This window comes from Lissotriton vulgaris, chromosome 11, assembly GCF_964263255.1.
Source record: "Lissotriton vulgaris chromosome 11, aLisVul1.2, whole genome shotgun sequence".
Taxonomy (NCBI): Eukaryota; Metazoa; Chordata; class Amphibia; order Caudata; family Salamandridae; genus Lissotriton; species Lissotriton vulgaris.
Window position 1 is genome coordinate 654130650 of NC_141699.1, and position 24973 is coordinate 654155622.

The following is a 24973-nucleotide window of genomic DNA, read 5'->3' on the forward strand; positions in this document are numbered from 1 at the left end:
CGGGCTGCTCGAAGGGCCGTGTCGCGGTCTCGGTAATTCAGAAGTCGAGCGATTATGGGTCTCGGTGGCAGGCCAGGCTGGGGCATAGGCGCCAGTGATCGATGAGCCCTCTCCACTATGAACTGGGAGGAGAAGGCGTCCTCCCCGATAGATCCCTTGAGCAGTTTCTCCACATAGAGTTCCATTCTACCTGTGGCAGTGGATTCCGGCACATTGGTAATGCAAATGTTATTGCGGCGGCTCCGCGCTTCTAAGTCCTCATTCTTTGCCGCGATTATGCGGAGGAGGTTATCCATTCTCGCTAGCTGTGTCGCGTGGGTCGTGGTGACATCGGTGTTGTCGGAGATCCTCCGTTCCGCAGTGGTAAGGCGTTCCTCATGGCAATCCACTTTATGGACCAATGCGTCCAGTCGGGCCGTGACTCCATCCACCTTCTCCACCACGGTGGCGAATCCCTGCCGCATTTCCAGTAGCAGGCTAGCAATATCCGCAGCAGGTGCATCAGGCGGAGCAGGTTGCGGGGGCGGCTCGCTGGGACCCGGGCGCGTCTGCGTCGATGTGTGGCCCTTGCGAGTGTTGTCAAAGCTCAGTTTGGGCTGACGAACGTCAGGACGTCCCATGGCGGAGTCTCCAAGCAGGTGAGGGCCCAGATGGGGTGGTAGAGGCAGTGAAAGTCAAGCGGGCGGGCAGCAACCAGCTGCACACCAGGAGTGTCTCAAGGCCAGAGCCCAGCAGCAACACAAGGAGCGTGCAGTGCCACAAGCAGCGCCCCACGGCCAGCAATTGTTCTGTGGCAGCAGTCGCCCACCGCGCCCCCAGCAGCAGCCTCGGGTACCTGTTAGGCAGTGTCTGCGTTGAAGCACCAGTCCCAGCGCCAAGCCTCCGGATCAACTGCAGGAGTCGCGTCCCACCTGCCATTAGAAGGCACAATGCAGCCTACCTGGCAGTCCCATGGGGGAAGGGCAGTCAGGTCACTCGACAGCAGCCATCCACGCTGCCAATGTACAAGGGATCCGCGGCGCTCCGTGGGAAAGGAGCGCCGTCTGTGGAGAGGGGACTCCTCTCAAGTGCAGCAGCCTCCAAGCAGGTGAGGGCCCAGATGGGGTGGTAGAGGCAGTGAAAGTCAAGCGGGCGGGCAGCAACCAGCTGCACACCAGGAGTGTCTCAAGGCCAGAGCCCAGCAGCAACACAAGGAGCGTGCAGTGCCACAAGCAGCGCCCCACGGCCAGCAATTGTTCTGTGGCAGCAGTCGCCCACCGCGCCCCCAGCAGCAGCCTCGGGTACCTGTTGGGCAGTGTCTGTGTTGAAGCACCAGTCCCAGCGCCAAGCCTCCGGATCAACTGCAGAAGTCGCGTCCCACCTGCCGTTAGAAGGCACAATGCAGACTACCTGGCAATCCCATGGGGGAAGGGCAGTCAGGTCACTCGACAGCAGCCATCCACGCTGCCAATGTACAAAGGATCCACGGCGCTCCGTGGGAAAGGAGCGCCGTCTGTGGAGAGGGGACTCCTCTCAAGTGCAGCAGCCTCGCCTCCCGAACGCTGTAGCCGGCTGTCGAGTCCGGTATGTAGCGGCATGCAGCTCCGGGTCCGCAGCGACAGCGGGGACCGGCGCGGCCGTCAGCAAGGCAGCAGCCGTCCCGCTGGAAACAGGTCACACTCCGTGTCGGCAACGCCGTGCTCAAAAGGATGCCAAGCAGAGGATGGTATGTGCCGCTCACCCTCTCGACCTGCACAGCATTCCGGCCCGGAGGGGTGAGGCAGGCAGGGTGGTTGCACGGCCTGAGCGCCTCGTGGCGGACCCCGGAGTCGCGTAGTTGTGGTGACCGGGTCCCCTCACCAGTGTGGACCAGGGCAGGCGTCGGGCAATCTGCAGAGGCTCGTAACTCTGGCTCCGAGTCTCACAGCCGTCCCAAATTTCGACCGAGTGCAGAGAGCACTGTCTTGTTGCAGGAGCCGGGCTTCTGGGGGTGACACGGCACCCCGTGGCAGCGGATCAATGCAGGATCGATATCCAAGGAGCGGGAGCTGCAGGTCTAGGCAGCCATTCCACAAGCGCGCCCTCTAGCGCCCCCAGATGCCGTATTACATCTTGATTTATGGGTGGACTACACCAAGGATCTAGCAGAGAATCAGAGATGGCCCGCTGCTGGGACATGGGATGCAGATTGCATCATGAGAGTAGAAGAAGCATTATGGAAAAAGAAAGCCAGACAGTCACAGAAAGATGCCATTGAATTATGGCGTAAAGAATCGCATAGACGCACAGAAAAAGCACTCAGAAAAGAAGAGAAAAGTAGAGAGGATTCAGACAAGGCCCGAGAAAATGTATTAGTTGAGGAAGGCATCCGAGTAAAAACAGAACAAGTAGATAGACAACGAAACACCCTTATGAATGGTATGTATCCTCTTCTGGCCGAGGGTTTACCTAAAGCCACCCCGGAAGTACCAAAAGATCTGCCACCTCCATTGCTCCCGACTAAAATGCATCACAAAACCGCAAAGGACATTTTCCTTTCTTCCTATCTAGACGATGTAGCCCCCGAATATGTTAATGTCGCACCGCCACGCACACCCCCTACTGGCGGCGCTCAAGCCCGAGATAATCAACCCCCACCTCCGCGGCAAGCTACTCCTCCTCCCGTTCCAACCCTTCCGCCCGTTCTTCCACTTCTTCCTGCACCTATTCTCCCCACTTTACACCCAACGAATCTTTTGGATCCGGCACCTCAGGAGGTGCGGCAGGAGGTGCGACAGGTTTCCAAACGCCACCACAAGCACACCGATGGACTTATAGGGATTTAGCGCAGCAACGTACACCTCAATCAGCCGATTATGACATATATAAAGAACGTCTCGCAGACTGTAGATATGATCCAGTACCCGGTAAAAAGAATGACGACAGAATGATGCTCGCATCAATACGATTACGACGAGTTACAAACTTTTTATTGACACTACCCGGAATGGTTGATCATCTAGACAGAATATACCATTTTGTTCAAACAGGGGAAGGCCCTGAAAGTATTGGCGAGGCCATGGCTTACCAAAAAGTTGACACTCAAGGCAAGATATTACGGTTTTTCATAAACTGCCTAATAAGAGAACAAGATAGGCCGGGTGCAGACCCGGAAGAAATGAAAGCACTTAATAGATGGGGTCAGAATATAGCAGACGGGAACCATGATAAACAAAGTTGTATAGAAAACATGTACCGAAGGATCAGAAATGCAGTAATAAAAATACATGAAAGAAGACAGCCAGAACCAGAAATAGATTCAGACAAAGTTGAATCCTCAGGGGAGGAGGAAACACCAGAAACGGCAACAGGACAAGTACAATTACCAGCTAGAGAAATGATAGCTTATGTAGGTAAAGGAAGATCCTTTAATAATTCAATGCGTCCAGTACGTCCAGAAAGTAAAAGAATTTTTCAGGCAGCCATGTCTAATCCGAGAACTCCTGAACACTTATTCCAGGCCACTGACAACAGACTTCGAGAACGAATGGGGTACCATGTACTCGATTCTATGGACGAACAAGAATTAGCCAGGTCAGCAGTACAATGGGCTGACAGTTCTGAAAAATATAGTGATGATGCGCTAGCACACACGTTTTTGAATATGTCACCAAGCGAACAGCGTTTAGCTGGTATGTATATGATACAACACCTACTCATATTGTATAGAAGCCAACATTCCGATCCAGGTCCCCTGCCTGATATATTAGTAGAACTACTCATGAATAAATGGAGAGGTCTAGGTACCGATCTAATTAAAGTAATTCTAGAACATCGGCACAGATATAGTGCCTTCCTGTGTCCACAGCCTGATTCAGCACACTCTATGGAAAGAAAAATGTATTACATAGACAGACAGAATCCCTTACGAGAAGTGCACCCAGTTAAGAATGATGATAATACTTTTAGACGCGTGTTTGTGTACACGCCCATAACTAAAATAGAATTATTGGAAATGAAAAAATTAGTGCCCAGCCATGATAAAGATCCAGCAGGTTTTCATCGTGAAATAAAAGACATGTTACTCATGGGTGATTATACTTATCCAGACATTATGAAAATATTGAAAGTATTATTGCCTGCCGGTATTTACGAGAAACTCAAAGAAAAAGAATGGGAGGTGGGAGACGCAAAGATTGATTGGGCTGCATTAGAAAATGAAGAAAATACCCGAGTCGCAGGCCTAGGACTTGGGGACAAAGTTAAAGCATTGCCAGGATTGTTAGTACAAGTATTGCCACGTTTATTATCTACGAAAAAGGAAGACTGGGGTGCAATCTCAGCTTGCAAACAGAAACCTGATGAAGACACTAGTGATTTTTATTCCCGATTTGAAAAATGTTTTGGTATTAACAGCGGCCTGAAAGCAAGTAGCGAATCGTACCCACATCTTTTTGTAACAAAATTAGTCGAGAATTCCCTGCCCCAGGTTAAGAACAGAGTACTGAAAGTCGAGAGCACTTGGCAAGCTAATACCCCTTCACAAATGTTACAAATGTTACAGTACCACCAGAATAGAATTAGAGAGGAACAAGAACACGAACAAAGACGTATGAAAGACACGAAAATGAAAATGTTAGTTGCCCAGTCAGTTCCAGCTGACGGTCATAAAAAGGGTGCAACACAGCCAGGTAATTCGACGGCTCCTGTTAAAGGGACATGTAACTATTGCAAACAGCCAGGTCATTATATAAACGATTGTGCAGTTCTGAAACACAATATCTCCACGGGTAAGACCAAGGAGAGACCGCGTCCACCTAGACAAGATCAGGCCCAACAACAAGTACCCCAGAATATACAGAACATACCGCCTATGCCAGCTTCACAACAGACCATAGCAGTACCACAGCCACAGCCTATAGCCGCAACACAAAACACGACACAACAGATGTACCAGTATGCACAAAATGACTACCCCGATTATCAGCGATACACATGAAACAGCCTAGAGAGGGAGGTTGGCTTGCCTCTTATTGAGGTTCCTGTAGATCAAGAGGGTCCTTATGTACACAGTCAAGTATTAGGGAAAGACAGAAAGTTTTTAATTGATACAGGGGCAAGCAGAACAACTATTAGTCACAATGAGGTTCCAGGGGCACCCCTCTCAGGCTCACAGAATGTTTCCCTTGGATTTTCAGGAAAGCCTATTATTAACGAAGTATCGCAACCTCTTCCTCTTGCAGTTGGTCCTTTGACACGGACTACAGATTTATTGCTTACAAAATCATGCCCAGAAAACTTGTTAGGTATAAAAACACTGAAAGCTCTAGGAGCTATAATATGCTGTTCTCCGGAAGGAGTACGATTATTCTTGCGAGATTTTAAAGGTCACTATGTATTGAGAGACATGGATCACTGGTTGCAGAATGTCCCTGCACATTTATGGGCGCAAGGCCCCACTGATGTAGGTTGTATGCACATTACACCATATCGAGTCACACTCAAAGCAGGAGTGGTATTACCACGAATTCGACAATACAAGTTACCTCCAGATGCTGTAGTGGCTTTACTGCAAATCATTGACGAGCTCATTGCACAAGGAGTGGTCGTGGAAACTGACTCCAATGTATGTAATTCTCCTATCATTCCAATTCTTAAACGTACTGATCCAAATGCACCACCAGTTTATCGATTAGTTATTGATCTGCGCGAATTGAATAAATGCATTATACCACAATATCCCGTGGTTCCAGATATCTCTTCATTATTGACAGCTATTGATTCAGAAGCAACGTTCTTTACTGTAATTGACCTCAAGAACGCCTTCTTTAGCGTCCCAATCGATCCGGAAAGCCAATACTTGTTCGGATTCTGTTTAAATGGACGAAGTTTCAAATTTGCACGCGCACCTCAAGGATTCACAGAAAGCCCCAGCATCTATAGCCAAGCACTGAAAAGACAACTTGACAGTATCCACATGCCTGTTAACACCGCCCTGCTTCAGTATGTCGATGATCTGCTGATCACTGCCCGAAGCGAACCTGAATGTGAAAAAGCATCACTGACGGTTTTACATTTTCTGGCCGACAAGGGGCACAAGGTATCCCCTTCGAAGCTGCAATTCTGTGTTCAGCAAGTTGTGTACCTTGGTCACTTGCTGTCCAAAGGGGGGAGACAGCTCACACCTGATCACATCCAGTTAATTGTAAACATGTCACCACCCAAGACACAAAAGGAGGTGTGGGCCTTTATAGGCCTCACTTCGTACTGCAGACAATGGATTCCCCAATATGCATTTTTAGCAAAACCACTCATTCAGTTGACAACCCAGGAGGCAGCGACATCGACTGTCCTCCCTTGGACTCAGGAACATACACAAGCTTTTGAAGACTTAAAGAAAGCCTTATGTCAAGCACCTGTTTTAGCAACACCATGTTACAGTAAGCCTTTTACACTTTTTGTCACAGAACGTGAAGGTACTGCCTTGTCAGTACTCACTCAGGAACAAGCAGGTTCACACAAACCGTGTGCTTACTTTTCTAGCACATTAGATCCAGTGGCCCAGGCTCTGCCTGCGTGCTTGAAATCAGTTGCAGCGACAGCTTTAGCAATCAGACAAAGTGATTCCATAGTATTAGGACATCAATTGACAGTGCAAGTTCCACATTCCGTGGAAGTCCTTTTAAACCGTACACAGACCCAGCACTTGACTATAGCACGACTGACAGGTTATGAATTGACATTGTTTCAGCCACACATAGAAATCAGACGCTGTAGTACATTAAATCCTGCTACACTCTTGCCATTAAGTGGAACAGACCCATTGGCACATGATTGTATTGAAGTCATTACTATTACAACGAAACCCAGACAAGACTTGACAGACATTCCATTACCAGATCTAGACCTGACACTTTATGTGGATGGTTCATGTATGAGAACAAGTACAGGTGAATTAGTGGCCGCTTACGCAGTCACGACAGACACCGAAGTCGTTGAAACAAATTGTATCGACACCCTGTCAGCACAAGCAGCAGAGCTCATCGCTCTGACACAAGCCTGTATTCAAGCCAAAAACAAGAAAGTCAACATATACACTGACTCACGTTATGCATTCGGAGTCGTTCACGACTTCGGAGTCCTCTGGCGAGAGAGAGGTTACTTAACTTCTCACGGTGCCAACATCCAACACGGTCCCCTCATTCAAGCTCTGTTAGATGCAATACATCTGCCTACTGCGATATCTATTATGAAGTGTAAGGCACATACAAAAGTCACCGACACCATCTCCCAGGGTAACGACCTGGCAGACCGAACAGCTAAGCAAACTGCCCAGAATCGAACTCATGTAACTGACTTGACAAAGACAATAGTTCCGACACCGACACACTGCATGACAGTTAGGGATCCCGCCCATGATGTAATTGACATACAGACACATGCTACACCAGAAGAAATCAAGAAATGGACTGAACTAGGAGGGATCCAAACAGATCAGGGATGGATGACGAAGGGAAAATCTACATGGTTTCTCCCCGACTCTATGGTTCAAGTCATCATTAACACGATACATAGTCCAGCACACCTAGGAGAAAAAGCCATGCTAGACAGTATTCAAAACATATGGTTCAATAAACACTTACGAGCAGCAGCCAAACAGAAAGTGCGTACTTGCATGATTTGTTGTCAGTTCAATCCAGGTAAAAGCATTCCTGTAGAGCAAGGTGGATTTCAACCTCCCGATCATCCTTTTGAAGTCCTCCATATGGATTATATCCAGATGGAACGCTGTCGGGGATTCAAATATGTCCTCGTAGTCGTATGTGCACTTTCCCGATGGGCAGAAGCATATCCAGTCCCAGATTACACTGCTCCGACCACTGCCAAGCAGCTGGTTCGCGAATTCTTCCCACGGTATGGTTTGCCCCGTATCGTGTACTCAGATAACGGTCAGCCATTCTCATCCGAGCTTGTAAAACACATTACACTCCTGTTAGGTTATCAGTGGAAATTCCACTGTGTCCGGCATCCCGAGGCAGCAGGTCTCGTGGAGCGTCATAATCAGACTCTGAAAATCCGACTTTCAAAAATACACTGACTCACGTTATGCATTCGGAGTCGTTCACGACTTCGGAGTCCTCTGGCGAGAGAGAGGTTACTTAACTTCTCACGGTGCCAACATCCAACACGGTCCCCTCATTCAAGCTCTGTTAGATGCAATACATCTGCCTACTGCGATATCTATTATGAAGTGTAAGGCACATACAAAAGTCACCGACACCATCTCCCAGGGTAACGACCTGGCAGACCGAACAGCTAAGCAAACTGCCCAGAATCGAACTCATGTAACTGACTTGACAAAGACAATAGTTCCGACACCGACACACTGCATGACAGTTAGGGATCCCGCCCATGATGTAATTGACATACAGACACATGCTACACCAGAAGAAATCAAGAAATGGACTGAACTAGGAGGGATCCAAACAGATCAGGGATGGATGACGAAGGGAAAATCTACATGGTTTCTCCCCGACTCTATGGTTCAAGTCATCATTAACACGATACATAGTCCAGCACACCTAGGAGAAAAAGCCATGCTAGACAGTATTCAAAACATATGGTTCAATAAACACTTACGAGCAGCAGCCAAACAGAAAGTGCGTACTTGCATGATTTGTTGTCAGTTCAATCCAGGTAAAAGCATTCCTGTAGAGCAAGGTGGATTTCAACCTCCCGATCATCTTTTTGAAGTCCTCCAGATGGATTATATCCAGATGGAACGCTGTCGGGGATTCAAATATGTCCTCGTAGTCGTATGTGCACTTTCCCGATGGACAGAAGCATATCCAGTCCCAGATTACACTGCTCCGACCACTGCCAAGCAGCTGGTTCGCAAATTCTTCCCACGGTATGGTTTGCCCCGTATCGTGTACTCAGATAACGGTCAGCCATTCTCATCCGAGCTTGTAAAACACATTACACTCCTGTTAGGTTATCAGTGGAAATTCCACTGTGTCCGGCATCCCGAGGCAGCAGGTCTCGTGGAGCGTCATAATCAGACTCTGAAAATCCGACTTTCAAAAATCTGCAGAGAGAAAGGCGTTGACTGGATAGTAGCTTTGCCAGTTGCACTCTTCTACATGAGAATGATAGCGCATTCTCGAACAGGGCTATCCCCGTATGAGGTGGTCTTTGGTAGGCCACCAAATATGTGGGGGACGCCTATACCTCGTAAAATAACGGATATTGACTGTATTATGCTGACAGATTACCTTGCTTCCTTGATGTCTGCACTACAATCTTGTCGTTCACAGGTAGCTGCAGCCTTTCCCGACAACACCGAGGTGAAGCCCCATGAAGTGGTCCCTGGGGACTTTGTTTTTGTGCGGAATTTTGACCGAAGAAGCCCGCTGGAGCCCCGCTGGCAAACACCGAAGTTGGTTCTTCTGACGACGAGGACCGCCGTGAAAATTGAGGGCCGGAAAGGGTGGCTGCACTCGAGCCACATTAAAAAGTTTCATGGACTTCCTTCTGATTTGAACTCTCAGCCCTGCCCTCCTCCACAGACTGACTCAAAACTCCCCCTGGTTGAGAAAACCGCTTCCCAAGAGTATAAACTGAAACTACGGTCTAGCAAGTCAGACAGTTTAATTGTTTAAGTCCTCCCCTAGGTGAATCGGTTAAATTAGTTTCTGACATGTATCCCCTAGACCGAAATAGAGAGAGAGATAGACAGAGACAGCTCAAGAAACGTGCATATTGTAAATCACTTCGTAGTCACTGTATAGTGACATTATTGATTATGTTTTTTCTAAGTCTTCTGATTATTGCTGCGAGTATACTTTTGCACATCTATTACCCTATTTTCAAGCGTGCACATTCTGCTTTCAACGTCACTGCCGAACATTCTTTTAGCGAATTACCTCCGCATGAATTGTCCTACAGACTTGCGCTGCGCAACAACACATTCATTAGTATGTTACATCACTCCCATCAGACCAACAACGCTACAAATTGTTGGATATGTGGCCGACTCCCTCCCTACCAGAAATACAAGGGAGTTCTGCCCCTCTTTCCGTACCCGTTCACACACAATGGTTCATGTGGTGCATGGTTTAGTTTGATTAATTCTTTAGATTCAGATACTGTAGTTTACGATGGAAATTGGGTTTGGGGAAACCTGAACTTAGTTTTGCTTAAAGCCTGCTACCCTAACAAGGAGGGACTTCCCACAAGGACAGGAACTGATCTAGAAAATGAAGTATATGGATTAGGTAACTTTACACTGAACCTCATGATTCTGAATGTTGAATCCGAAGCTGCACCAGTCTTGCCTGCTATGTCAGTATTAACAGTCAAAGGTGAATTATGTGTTAGAAAGAATGGTTCAGTACACTTAGGTCATAGTAAATGTACTACTGTGGTCGAATTCAGTGATCAAGGCAAATCTACATTTAGAGCTACCCGTCATTCCTACTTCATTTGTGGTCATACCGCATATATACGCTTACCTCTAGATTGGGATGGTACCTGTTACATTGAATTCCTTCTGCCACCTGTTTTCCTAGCCCCTCCTGATTATCATAGAAATACCCATCTAGTAAACAATAGACTCCGGAGAGATCTCCCGATTGTCGATTACACTGAAACGGCATGGGAGCAATACACAGACTTCAATAAAGGTTTCTTTCCCTACTTAGGTGCTGTCTTTAATAGTAAACTGATACGCAAATTAACTAGAACCCTCGAAGCAGTAGTGAATGAAACTACTTCTGCCCTAGGCAACTTAACAGAGGAGCAGTCTGCTATGCGGATTGTTGTTCTTCAAAATCGTCTTGTCCTTGACGTCATCCTAGCTGATAGGGGCGGAGCCTGTAGAGTCATCGGATCGAGCTGCTGTGTTTTCATTCCAGAAAACGCGCCATCAGTATATAAAGCTATAACCCGTCTTCATAAGATTGCAAGTTTGATACACCAGAATCCAGGCACCTGGACTTGGTCCGGTTGGTTCTGGACAACGTTGTCAGCCTGGGGATGGAAGGTCCTATCCTTCCTAGGCATTGCCCTTCTCATAGTATTCAGTTGCTGCCTATGTCTACAATGTGGGCCAGCGATTTGCGGCCTGTGTGCCACATCATGTATTCCACATTCAAGTTCCCATTCAAACCGCCATAAGAAGAAAGAAGAGCAAATGATGTTACGTGAACAGATTGATCGATTCATGAGGATCGATATATCATGAAGGGTCCGTAGGGGACAAGGAGGGAATGAGGAAATATGAATTTTTATGATCAATTGTGTCCCCTATCTTAGACCCCAACGGCTCCATGTACGCTCTACAAGTACATGTATGTTCCCTCCACTTCCAGCTATGAAGACGCAAATACATTTGCGTCCAACGTTAACATGTCCTCTTTCAGATCCACCATAAATGGGTCGAATATTCCGTTCCTAAGTATGCCTTGCCAACGTCTTTATGTGGTGTACTTTACACGTTTTTCAGCTCTGGCAAGGTAGGCCCTGAATTCTGCCATCGAGCCTTTTCCTGCCTTCTGCCTCTGAATGCTCCAGCCTGGACCTGCATCTGTATCCGTGACCTTTGTCTTACTCCCTGCGCGGCTAACGGTGCTTGGCTCGGCCTGTTGCCTGCCAAGACTGTATTCAGCCTTCAAGTTATCTGCTCCGCTCCTCGAAAAATACATTCCTGTCTAGTAAAGTTTAGGTAAACATCCTTCCAGCTGCAGAGCAAAGGGCCCGGCCTCCCTGTCTCCGTGCAAGTAATTCATAGCTCCTGTTACCATGGTAGGCCCATGCCCCCTCGCATCTCATGCAGACACGTAGACGCTTATACACGCACTAATAGTCAGTATAGAATAGCCTCTGCCCGAGAGACCTTTTCCTTCCAGATAATACAGTTCCTTAAACACGAGATATTAGATACGATTTGGGATTAGGTTGATCTGACATCCCAGACTTCTGTCTCCTCATGTAGGGCTAAATGTCAAGTCCCCTTCACCCTCCAGTTACACGTCAATCACACGTCATGCTGCCTGCGCGCGCATCTCTGCCATATATTTCTACTGACACTGCAGGATTCTCTTATGGATCCACCCACTTGTGACATCCTCTTAATGACGTTTCTAGTACACGCCTTCATGCACGCCTATTGTAACGATTTTTCATTACGTATGTGTATTCTTATCTCTCCTCTCAGCTGTTACGCCTTCTGCATCTGCCTTTACTGTAATGCATTGACTATATATATGATTAACTGTCAATAAAGTATTGTCTGTCCCTTCCCGAACCTTCGCGGCGACGGAAGTGTGATTAACCTGGTTCGAACCAATTCTTTTTTAAGGAATAAAACCCCTTTTAAAACCTCAAATATCACGGATTCTGCCTCTCATTTTTGACTGAGTTATTCTTATTGAACTTTACCGCATAAATTAAGCATAGGTAATTTAAATTTACCACAGTCTAGCCTCAAACTCCACTATGGGTTCCCTCCATATCGCCAGATCTTCTTCGGCATGTTCATCTACCATACACCCACGGAACCTGACCTCCTCCGCTACTGCTCATTCTTTCACATCTCTAGCCCATCTTTGCTCATTATCAGTATCCATACTCACTCCTCTTTTTGCCTGTAATAGCCCCAGTTGTACGAATCTCCATTGTATTTTCCCTCTCTTACGCTGTTTGGGTTTCACCAATAAACAGGCAGTGGGTTCTAGCCTGTGTCACACCTCCTGCATTCTGTAGTGTTTCAACTACCCGGCTCCAGTGAGCGTTTACCACAGGACAGTGCCAAGCTAAGTGTAGAAAGGTGTCCAGAGTAGTTTGACATATGTACGGTTTCGTAGGATCTATGCAGTGCAGCAGCACCAGGGTGACATACTTGCACTGCAATTAATTGAAGTGGGTTAGTTTAAACCGTGTGATACATGAGCCCCTTTTTACCAGTCTGCAGGCCTCCTTCCACCCAGTGCCTGCCACCGGTGCACCCAGGTCATCCTCCCAGGCTATTCTGGCTCGCGGTGTTGTTTAGGCATATCCATAATCATGGCGTTGTACAAGTGGGATAGCAAGTTTCTTCCCCCTCCAAATTCTAGGAGCATCCTGAACAGGGCTGAGGATTTGGGGGCGACTGGGCACGTAGGCCAAATGTCCCGGACTATGTCGACAAAGCTCGCATAGAGAAGGAATTGTCCCCTTCCCACCCCAAATTTTTCTTGTGCTGCCTCGAAAGCGAGCAATGTGTTGTTGGGGAAAAGATCTACCAACGTCAGGCATCCCCCTTGTTTCCAGCCGATAACATCTACCTCTGACGCCAGGTGGAGGAACGCTGGGAGGTCCCAGAACATGAACTCTCTAGCAAAGGGGCGCGTTTCAGACCCACCCTCACCGCTCTTTCCCATAAGGGCCTACTCTTTGACCCCTCCGACCTCCATACAATAGCTGGGGCACGTTTCAGCAGCCAGGAGCTCTTTCTCCCAATTATTCTCTTCACTCAGCCAGTGTGCTGCATGTTGGAGCTGCAACACTAGGTAATACAGTTCCATACTGGGGAGCGCCAACCCGCCCCCGTGGCAGTTGCTGTGTCTCCTGGTTTACCTTGTTCCTGCCATCCGCCCATACCAGTTTTAATAGCAGGGAGTGAAGTCATTTACACACTGACCGTGGCAGTGTGTCAGTTAATGCTGAAGGGCATAAATGCATCTGGGCAGAACACCATTTTGGCCACTGCTACCCGACCCATAAGATACAAGGTGAGTACATTCAAGAAGGGGACCGACCAGGTCAATCTCTCTTATCACTCGGTCTGCATTACATTTCTTCAGTTTCTGAGTGGTATGGAATGACCATAATTTATGCCCAAGCATCAGAATTGGTCCATCTCCCAACGTAAGGCCACAGGGGGAAGCGCAACGGGACTTCGATTACACAGGACGGCGAGCGGAAACATCAAGGATTTGGTCATGTTTATACGCAGTCCGGAGATGTCACAGAAGGCATTAAAGTGCTCCTACATGATAAAAGGGCGCCGTCAGATAAAACAAAGTGTCATCGGTGTATAAAGAGATCAGATGTTCTCTACCACCAATCTGTATCCCGTAGCGACCCATGTCCCTCCTAATTCTGATGGGCAAGGGTTCCAGCGCAAATCATAGGGGCGACAATGGACACCAGTCTCTGGGCAACTTCCTGCAAAAAGTTTTTATACAAAGTATCTCGTCCACTATTAGTGGTTTGTCCAGGGCTCGCCTCCCTCCCTCAGTTGTGGGACCAACAGATCCCCTAGGTACTCAACTAGTTGCTCTGGGGTAGAGTCTCCCGAGCTTGCATATGCCTGTTCGAGATGCCCCTGAACACCTCCACTATATTGCGCTGAATGCGTGCCTTGCCCCTCTGGCTTTCACAAAAAAGAGCATCTCCTTGCGGGGTGTCTCCCGCCTAAGAATCCAGGCTAGGAGTTGTCCCCCTGCCGATGTAGTAGCTGACGGTATAATGTTAGTGTGTATTTTTCTAATCTGTCTCGTGCTTCTGTACCTTGCCCTAATAATGACATTTCATTTTTCCAGTCGCCCCTCCCCCCACCTCCCTCTGCAGAGATGCTAAGTCACGCTTCTTCTCAGTGAGTGTCTCTTGTAGGATGTGTCGCACTCCACATGTGAGGCTCACGCATCTTCCCCTCAGGACAGTCTTAAACGCTTCCCATTCTATCAATCGGCTTCCCACCGTAGCCCAGTTTAGTTCAATATAATCTCCCAAAGATTTTACAATAGTGTCTTTCCCCCACTTGGTCCTGTAATATCTCTGAGGGAAACCTCCATGAATAGAGGGTCCTGACCCCTCCTCCCACAGAAACCCACATATTACCGGCACATTATTGGACAAATATCTTGGCAGGTGTATAACCTCCTGTACTTTCAGAGCCGTCTGGTGAGGTGCCAAAACCCTGTGAAGTCTGCTATAAGTTCAGTGTGTGGCTGAATACCAGGTGTATTCTTGGGTCCCAGTGCGTGTCCTGCCAAACAACTCCAAGTCCCATCTGCGACATCACATCAGACAAGCTAGCTGTCATTCTCTATTTAGTGAGCTGTCGGGTGGGTGGTGATTCAAATCAAATCAAAAACAGCTTTATTCGATTTTGTTGGTAAAATCATAAAAGCACAGTACTAATGTACAGATATGCATATTATTTATTAGTCATACAATTAATAAAATTGATTAAATATAAAAATGATACGGTAAGAAGTACACTAAAAGTTATGGTAAAAAGCATCTGTAAAGGGAAGGGTCAAAGTAGGATTTGCAGAAGTATGTATATTTAATTCATGGTATTCCTGGATTTGATTATAGATTTAAAAAAAGATGAAACAAGGTACATGATTAGATCGTCCTCCAACATTTGTAATTTCATGAATGCGGTCCTACATTGCCTTAAGCCCCAGATTTTTAAGAGTGGTATCAAAAATCTTTTTCTTGGCAGGGTGTAGAATTTACAGAATAGTGTGCAGTGTAGGGTAGACTGTTTTGACATATTGTCACAAGGGCATAAAACCAGGTCTTTAGACCAACAGTTTTGATCAGGGAATGTAATCATTCTGAAAAAGGTGCCTCCCCTAAATCTTGTCAGTAGCATGCGTGAATAGCAGCTCTGCACCTTTATCAGATATTGCTGTGTGCCCTGCCCTAGGAGAATCAAGTGTTTCTCCATGACCAATGTTTTATTTTTCTCGGCCAGCCAGCGCTTACTCTCAAGGAAGTGCAAGCATTGGTGCTTAAGTTCCAACCTAGGGACTGACACTAAGCATTCTGGTGAGTCGAAGTACTCTGTATGCCCAATATCGGTCAGAAATGCCTTGACATAATTGAGCCAGGGTATCCTAGTGGCCCCCTCTAGATTTAAGCAATCCAATATTACGTCCCTGTTCAGGCCTGTCTCCTCGGTTACCCACACTTTATGCCACAGTAAAATGGGGTCTACTTTGATTAGGTCTGAAATGTAATGTATGCCTAGTTCTTGATGGCACACAAACGTTGACGTGTGAGAAGGGACAGCTAATAAGTAATAGAGGAATTTATTTTCTCCAAGCTGTATAATATTGGAATCGGTAATGTCCCATAGGCCTGCGCCGTACATAGCTGTGGATATACATTTTGTTTTAAATATGTCCATTAATACTGGAATCGGGGGACCTCCCAGCTTATTGGCAAAGCATCGAACGGCCCCAATCGCTCTACAGAATGTCATTTTTCTAGCCTCTACTGCCGAGGACCAAGTCCCCTTTTTGTGAAAATTAATTCCCAAATATGAGAAAGTCTCTACTGTGGCTATTTTAAAACCAGAAAGAAAGGTCTTACATTTTAGAGTCTTTTTGGTGGTACAGCACATGGTGAAGGTCTTACTGATGTTTATCTTAAGGCCTCTGTCACTCATGTACTTGGAGAATTTAGTCATAGATCTTTGGAGGCCAATTGTTTCCTGGCCATGATTACTGCATCGTCTGCATATAAGAGTATGGGTACTGGGGAATTCTTCATTTTAGGGTAATCGTACTGATCTTCCATAAGGTAGGATGCTGCACTATTTATGTACAAATTAAATAAAAAAGGTGCTAGTATGCATCCCTGCCTTACCCCCTTTCGAATATCAAATTTGGTGGTACATTCACCCTTATTTCCGTACTTCACCCTAGCCCCAGCCCCCCTATATAATTCCTTCATGAAGAATAGCAGTTCAGGTTCAACTCCTAGTTGTGCTAGTATGGACCACAGTTTATCATGGTTCAAACAGTCAAAAGCCGAACTTAAATCAACAAAACATTAAAAAAAAATCCTTTTTGGCCATGGTGTACTTAGAGATTATCAATGCTAAATTCAAACCTTGTTCCACAGTGCCCAGTCCAGTCCTGAACCCGAATTGAAATTTTGAAAAGACACCTTGATCATCCACTCAGGACTGCAGTCTATTAAGTATGACTCTCCCGGCGACCTTCATTAGCGAGTCCAATAGAGATATTGGTCTGTACCATTTCGGATCTCTGCGATTTCCTTTTTAAAAAATTGGAACGACAATGGCCTCTTGCCAAGTGTTAAAAAACCCGTTTTTATTGCAGTTGTTTAAGACATTCGTTAAAAGTGGGGCCCATAGTACTAGATTAGATTTATATACATCTATTGGCACCCCATCAGGTCCTAGGGCTTTCCCAGCAACACTGTTATTGATGGCTAGTTGTACCTCTAATAAATAAAATTTAACATTTAAAGGGAAAGTGGGTGGTGATTCAGTCTCTCATCATCACACAATTAAAGTTTCCCACCCAAAAGGCATCTACTCCCCCTGTAGGGGATATTACATCTCTCAATGTGGCATAGAAAGCCGGATCATCTATATTGGCTCCATAGGAGTTCAGGATTACTATCTCTTGTCCATCTAGCGTGCCTTGGAACAGTATGTATCTGGCCTCCACATCTGCCCTCATATACTTCAGCGCAAATGTAACTCCTGGGCCACCCATATTGAAACCTCCCTAGAGAAGAATGAATACGTGGCATGATATGGTTGTCCTGTCCATTTCTTCGCTAGTTTTGCTGCTTCAACATCCGTCAAATGTGTCTCTTGGAAAAATACTATACTAGTCTTGTCGTTTGAGGAACGGCAGGACCCTGTACTGCTTTCTGGATGTGCCTTGTCCCCGTACATTCCAAGTGGTTAGTTTGAATTTGTTAGAGACCTCCATTGTGTTCTGCAGTGTGATTTCTTTTCCCTGCACAGTCCCTGGCAAAGAATGGGTACTTTCCTTCAGGAACAACCCATCAACCATTTGAATATAACAGAGTAACATAAAACGCACAGTTTCCTCTCCTCCCATGGACAACTGTAGTAACAGCATCTTTCTATAGAAGCCCACCCACTGCTGTGTGAAGACTAACTCAACTTTCCTGCCTACCCAACGTGGACCAGCAAAAACACCGAAAAACCCCTCCAACCATGCTTCCCCATCCCCCTAGTTCCCTATAGATCCCCCATTCATGCTTATACCTTTGCTTGTGAAACCTTTCTCTAAGCAATCCCACCTATATTAAGTAGCACAAGTGGGCTACCCCGTGTCCCCTTAATCATTATCGCAATAAAGCAACGGCAGTAGGCACGTATGTCAGCTGCACAGTGTCCCAATTTTCAGAATACACCCCTCCCCACCCTACCACACCTTTCTCTGTGTCATTCAAGGGAGACCTTCCTGCACATTGACAATCATCCCCTCAAGGCATTGGCGCTAGGCTGATAACATTTGCACCAGCGCAGGGTGAAGCGTAGGGCTGCATCATATTGTTGTAAATATGGTGCAGACCTGTGTTTCAGAAGTGGCATAGGACAGTGTTAAGCCAAGGAGGCTAACCCCATGCTCCGCCACTTCTCTAGTGAATATGCCCTTTTGCTTGTTAATATTGCCCAGAGTTAAGAGACATATGAGTGGTCAATTGTCATTATATATATATGCATGTGTGCTGGAGTACAAGTCACTTACAGCATCATTATGTGTCTTTCAATGTATTTGTTGATTATGACAACAGCTCAAGTGACCTATGAATGTACCTCCAAGTACCTATGTATGTGAAATTTGATCTGCACACAGTGTAGGTGGGCACTGAGACATATTTAGATGGGCGTTTCTATAAAAAAAAGAATGCGCAAAAAAACATGTTTCCATAAGTATCTCCTTTCTGCTATACAGCTAGAACAACAGAGCAAAATAAAGAAAACCATGGCTTCATTGTGTTCCATAAATAGCAGAGACCGGCGTGCGGATGAAAGGTCACCAATTCTAATCTTAATCAGAAAACTTAGTGGACTAATGCCCTTACCTCGGAGATCAGTATGCATTCTACAGTCCAAAGATTCTCATCCTAATTGAGGAACTAGTTCAGATATGTGTGTGTGGTATTGGGTGCAGGCTTGAATAATAGGTACTTGCATCTTTCAGTCATGCACCTGCTATTGAGATTTGCGTAACCTCTATCACAGATATATTCCTCACAGCAATGCACCATGACAGCAGTACACCCCATTGCTTAATTTGTAAAATATGCTCAGAAGTTGCTGCCAGCACTGCAGACGGTCAAGGTGCTGATTTCCAAACCTGTATAGGAGTGGTTCTTAATCTGGGGTCCAGGAACCCCCGTGGCTCCGCAATGCCTTGTAAGGGGGTCTGCAACTCCTTAGGAACCTAGATAATAATAGATTAACAAAGTGTTAATAAATGAATGATCCAAATCTAAAATTAGTTATACTGCTTTGTAAATGTGAAGTATTTTTAAATTTGAGGCTAAAAAATAAGTTGGTGTCCTCAGATTGATTCATAGGTGTGGTGTAAGTGCATTGAACAGAATATAATATGGACAATCAGAGGCCTTAATTGAATTTACAAAAGCTCCAAACTTCTGCGGAAAATTAAAATTTGTGATTTTTGATATTTGTTAATAAATAAAATATGTTGTCATGTATGTATTTGTTTGATGAATGCTTGTTTCTCTAATTTTGTCCACTGTTTTGACATTGAAATCATCACAATTGCTTAGACCAGGGTCCCTGGATTCCAATAATTGTTATGTTATGTGAATTTGTAGAGCTGGCTAATCACCCATTATTGTATCAATGCGCTGAGTATGGCATGCCTGAGGGGGGAGGATGGGGATCATGTCTGTTTCCTCTGGAAGAGCCACGTCTTGAGGTTCCTTCAGAAGTCGATGAGGGAGAGGGGGATTCTGAGGTGTTTCGGGATGTCGTTCCAGGTTTTGGCTGTGAGGTATGAGAAGGAGTGTCCTCTACTTTTGGTTTTCTTGTTGCGAGCGAGCTGTGCTCTTTCCTGAGACAGTGGTTAGGTAAGTTGGACCAGAGTTGTGGAGAGTGGTTTGTAGGTGTGGGTGAGAAGCTTGAACTTAGATATTTTCTGGACTGAGAGCCAGTGGAGATTGTTGAGTTGTGGAGAGTTGTGGTTATTTTGCTGCATGTTCTTGATGAGTCTGGCAGCGGCGTTCTGGGTGGTTTGGAGCCGGTGTAGGAAATGGGCTGGGATTCTGATGCAGAGAATGTTTTTATGATCAAGTCTACTTGTGTTAAGACCCTGAGTCTCCATTTGTCTGGTGTTCAGTAGGATCCACTTGAAAATCTTGCATAGCATTCGCAGAATGTGGAATCATGATGAGGAGACGGTGTTGATCAGTCTGCTCTTGGAGAGGTTAGTGTCCAGGATGACCTGAGGTTGTTGGCATGGTCCACAGGGGTGTGTGGGGGATCATATGGCCCACAAGAGGCGACCCAGAGGTGAGTGATTGTTGCTGAAGATTAGGACTCAGTTACTCAGTAGATATCCCTAGATTCCAGTAATGATTTTGTAGGGGGTCCCCAGATTTCAGTGACTATTGTGTGGGAACCAAACAAGTCAAAAGGTTAAGAACCACTTCTGTTTAGTCTTTATTATACCTCATACCTCTTTAACCCTTCACAAGACACTTCCTGGCCCTCTGTCTCACTCCTGCTTTCTCCCTTTGTTACTGTTTTTCGGTTGTTTGCTTACTCCTCTTTCTGCTTTGATTTTCTTCTCCTTTGTTCTGACTCAAAGTGTGATGAGGAAAAATTAGTCCAGGTGCCCAAAAATAAATGTTGGTAAGCATGGTGGGATCCATCTGCAACCACCAGCTCAAATTAAGCATGGGTGCACCCACAGCGGAATATTTGGTGGCTTGTAAAGTTAAATGTTTCATACATATTGTGGATGTTTTGGAATGTGAACAATGTTTGCTTGGAAATCAACCAAAATATCTTTACATAAGCTATATAGTTGTATCACATTTTTTATATTCAGTTAGCTTCACGTAGGAGACCTTCAAGGTAGTAACAGGATATTCCTTTCTTTTTGTTCATGCTTTTCATCCACACCCATGTATTGTCCCAGTCACTAATACACTCATGTCTTTTTATGAGCCAGTTTGCATCGCTCAACACACATGTTATTTATGAAGCCACCCAAGGCTACTTTGCATGGCCCTGAGTGGCCCCATAAATCAGGAGTACGGAAACGCAGTGCAGATCACTGTGTTGCCTTACTCTGCACTGGGAAGGCGTTCCAGCGCTGTGTGAGTGTTCCTATGCAACTCCTATGGTTTATGACTCACTCCCAGATTTACCTTAACTGGTTGACCTGAAAATGTACCAAAAAGATACTCCTTCTCAGGTGAGGCGTAATGAGGAGAAATATCTTTATTTCTCCTTTTTACTTCCTCTTTCTATGTGTGCTGCAATCTGCAGCACACACAGAAAGAGAAATATGCCTCTCAGCATTGTTTTTGTGCAGGAAAGTGTCCCTTCACAAAAACAATGTTGCATGCAACGCAGGCACCCTTGAACCATGGTGAAAGGGTGCCCGCGTTGACGCTAGGCTGCCCAAAGAACGTCAGCGCAGGGGAAAAAAACAGAATGCGCTGTAGTGCCTTAAATATGGTGCATTTCTGCCCTTTCTCTGTCCTGGCATGCAGTGCATCGCAGAAAGGTGACTTGTTGCCCTGGTCTGCATGACATTCTGGTAAATAGGTCCCTAAGATCATAGCTAGTAGTCACTGGCCACTAGCCGTTCCCGACACTTGTACTGTGTCGCGTTTCCAGCAGTGTAGTCAGTGTGTCAGGGAAGGAAATGGGCTCTCTGGCTACAGGTTGTATTCTAAAATACAGCAATAGTCAGGGTTCGGTTGGCTGCCAGGCCAAGCACCTGCTGCACTGATGAAATCCATGTCTCTTGGTCCAGAGGATACTAAACTTAGGGACGCACATTTGGCAGCAGCCTATTTTATTACCTCTGTTCACAGACACTCACGGAAAGTGCATTGCGTGTTTTCCAACCCATGGCCAAACATTTTCCCCAGTATTGGCGCCAAATCAGCAAATCTGTTGTTTGTTTTACTTTGGAAGCTCAAACAATCCAGACAGGCAGACTTCAGGGGAGGTCACAAGAGGAAAATATGCTACTTCCTTAAAATATACTGTATGTAATAAACATGATAATGAACATTGATTGATATATTCAGGTATATATTTCCAGAAAAATAATACTGTATGATTCCTTTGTTATGTCTTAATCTCCAGGAAAGCTTGATGGTCTTGACAGTGCTTTAACCACATGGCTAGTGGTTGTTTTCTGCGTCTTCGTACCGCTCTTTATCTTTTCCATTGTGATGATTATAAAATGGGAGGCAATTAAGGCTTTTTGTAGGCGATTTGGAGGAGGTGAAGAGTAAGTTTAATTAATTTTCAGTAACTAGCAATCAAATACTTCAATAAGAGAAATGCAATGCAATAAAAATGTCTGTCCATGGACCATCATGCTTTGGCACCATCAGATGTATTCAGTCTTCAGCTCCGACTTTCCTTATTCACTAGGTTTACTGCTTTGTGTCTTCTCCATGCATTTTATATGATGCTCATGCTTTTGCTCCTTTGAGAGTTTGGTGGGGGGGGGGGGTGTAGATTTTGTAAGAAAAGCCAATTCACATGTGTTCCTCCAAAGCTAACTGTGAAGGTGTTTTGAAAAGTATGGTAGAAAACTGCCTTGCATATAATTGCCCCATTCATCGTCATCAGTAAAGGTGTGCGGATTATTTTTGGTATATAGATTGTATCTGATTAAAATGGATAGGATTTTGATTCATAAATAAAGTATGTATCAAGACAGTTGTGTTTTTTCAAAGCAGTTTTCACTCCCGAGAAATAACGTAGGTAACTTGCTAACAGCAACAGTTTTCACGTCTGTATCTATGCGGTAATGCTGTTCAAGAGACTGAGAGGTAGTTTTACTAATATTTTGTGCAGGGTTAGCCCAATGCCTCCCCAGGGGAGGGGTAACAAGGAAAAATATCTTTATTTCTCCTTGTTTTTAAGGCTCGCCTACGCAGCACGCATGCGATGCATAGGAAAAAGACCTTTAGTAATCGGTTCACTTTTGCAGGCAAAAATCGTGCACGCGTTGCTTTGCTTTGAATGGCAAAGCGTGCACGTTTGGCGATTCCCTTGTGGAACCGAGCTTTGGCGACATATGTTTGTAATTAGCTTGCAAACATATGGTGTCCCTGATTGCTCCTGCAAGGGAAATAGACAAAGGTGATTTAGAACGTTTACATGAACTTCGGATTACATTACACACGGGCAGGTTTTTTATTTACTTTTATAGGGAGAACAAAGTGATTTGCTCTGAATTATAAGATGTTATGTAGACGCTGGGAAGCGAACCAGGTTCCCCAATTCAATAGTTGGCAAGTCTTGCCATCAGGCAACATCGCCTTCCCTATGTGCTTATGATGTTTAATCTTCTCAGTGAATCTGTCTTTTTTTATGCTAAAAAAGAGAAATCGGAAATTGACTTTCCCTGATCACATTAGCACACAATCTGCCTTAAACGCATGATAAAGTGTGCATTTAAAAAGGCATTGTTCAGACAAGCTTAAAGTGGAAGGACAAGATTTGTATTGAGCTTTACAAAGGGGTCATTAACAAGCTGTCACACTCCCTGTGGTTGTCATCACTAGCACCACGTAGTGCAAAGCACAAGTGTTAACTCCTCCCAACTCTCCAGGCTAGCTTGAGTTTGTGTTGACTGTTACTATGGCAACAGAGCACATGGCTCCTGCAGCATCTCAGCTGACACAGCAGCCGGTGCCTAACACTGCACGTATTAGCTGAGGAAAGTAGGCCGGCCGGACTGACCACCTCCTTGACTGACTGACACTGGAGCACCCCGGTAATCATCTCTTCAGCCTAAACTCTCACTCTCTATGCCGAAGCCACTGGCATGGACACAACTACCTGGAGGGGCTAAACATCAGCATACCCTACTCAGCACACCAAAACTCACCTCTTGCACCAGACTGGATGCTGTCCACGCAGGAGTAGCAGAATAAACTACGGTTTCCTGCTGGGTCTATGTACTTTGTTCTTGAACAAAACTTGACCTCACGCAGGAGCGCTGACGCAGACACGACCTTTTGCAGGGGTGAGATACTTTCCTGCAAGTATTAGGCACTCTCATTCCTGCAGCGGATTTATACTGACCTCCCAGCAAACAGGACCTGGCAATACCGATACAACTTTCTGCAATGTGCTTTAAATACTGGAAATGAAAGCCTGAAGGGAGATCTTTGTCAATAAAGACTGCTACTGACTAAACTGTGCAGCAGCAACATAAATGCACTAAATGAAGAAGAAGAGACTGACTCTCTTCCTGCAATGTAACACTGATCCAAGTTCTTGCAGCTGCTGTTTAATCTGGCTTGCTACTGAAGAGACGACCTAACTCGTACATGTGTAAAAAAGGCAGACCTGCCTCACCTCCTCTTAGAAGAGAGTCAAGAGACTGAACTGACTCACCCACATGCAGTAGAGACTGAACTGACTGACCATCACGCAGAAGGAACTGAACCGGCTCCCCTCCCTGCAACCAGAGACAGACATGAATTGCCTCCCTGCAGCAGACATAGATTTGGCCCACATTCCTGCGGCAGGGGCTAAGGGGTGACTGTCTCCCTTTGCAGAAGGGAGTCTTCCCCCTGCTATGAAAGAAAGCGTAACACTCCCTGCAGAATACGTGACATTCGGATCCTTCAATTCTTATCTAGCTTCCATAGCTTGCTGTGACTGGCCTTCCTGAATGGGAAGGTTGCAACCCACACACTACCCTTTACTAAAGAGCACACAACATACCATAAAATGTGATACTGACACCTGCTGAACGGGAAACCCACCCTGTGCTTGATTACCACCGCTCCACTCTGCAGGACAAACACCTCTGTCCAGCAGGGAGGTACTCTCATTGATCCGCGGAGTAATCCTGCAGTAGGGGCTGACACAGGGATGGGAGGTCCCTTCCACGTATAGAACTCTACTGCGGTGCCCTCAAGGGGTGTGTTGGCAACCAAAGAAACAAACAGCGCTCCTCTCCCACAAGAACTGTCCAGCTCT

General features: G+C 45.9%; 1 protein-coding gene across 1 annotated transcript in view; it reads left to right on the top strand.

The window, feature by feature from the left end:
- Positions 1-22260, top strand: part of LOC147683289 (uncharacterized) — a 1765034-nt gene extending 1742774 nt beyond the window's left edge. Inside the window, exon 23 of the mRNA XM_086942513.1 lies at positions 22109-22260. Coding sequence (XP_086798639.1) covers positions 22109-22260 — 152 coding nt within the window. The remainder of the gene's footprint in view (positions 1-22108) is intronic.
- The last annotated feature ends 2713 nt before the right edge of the window (positions 22261-24973 follow it).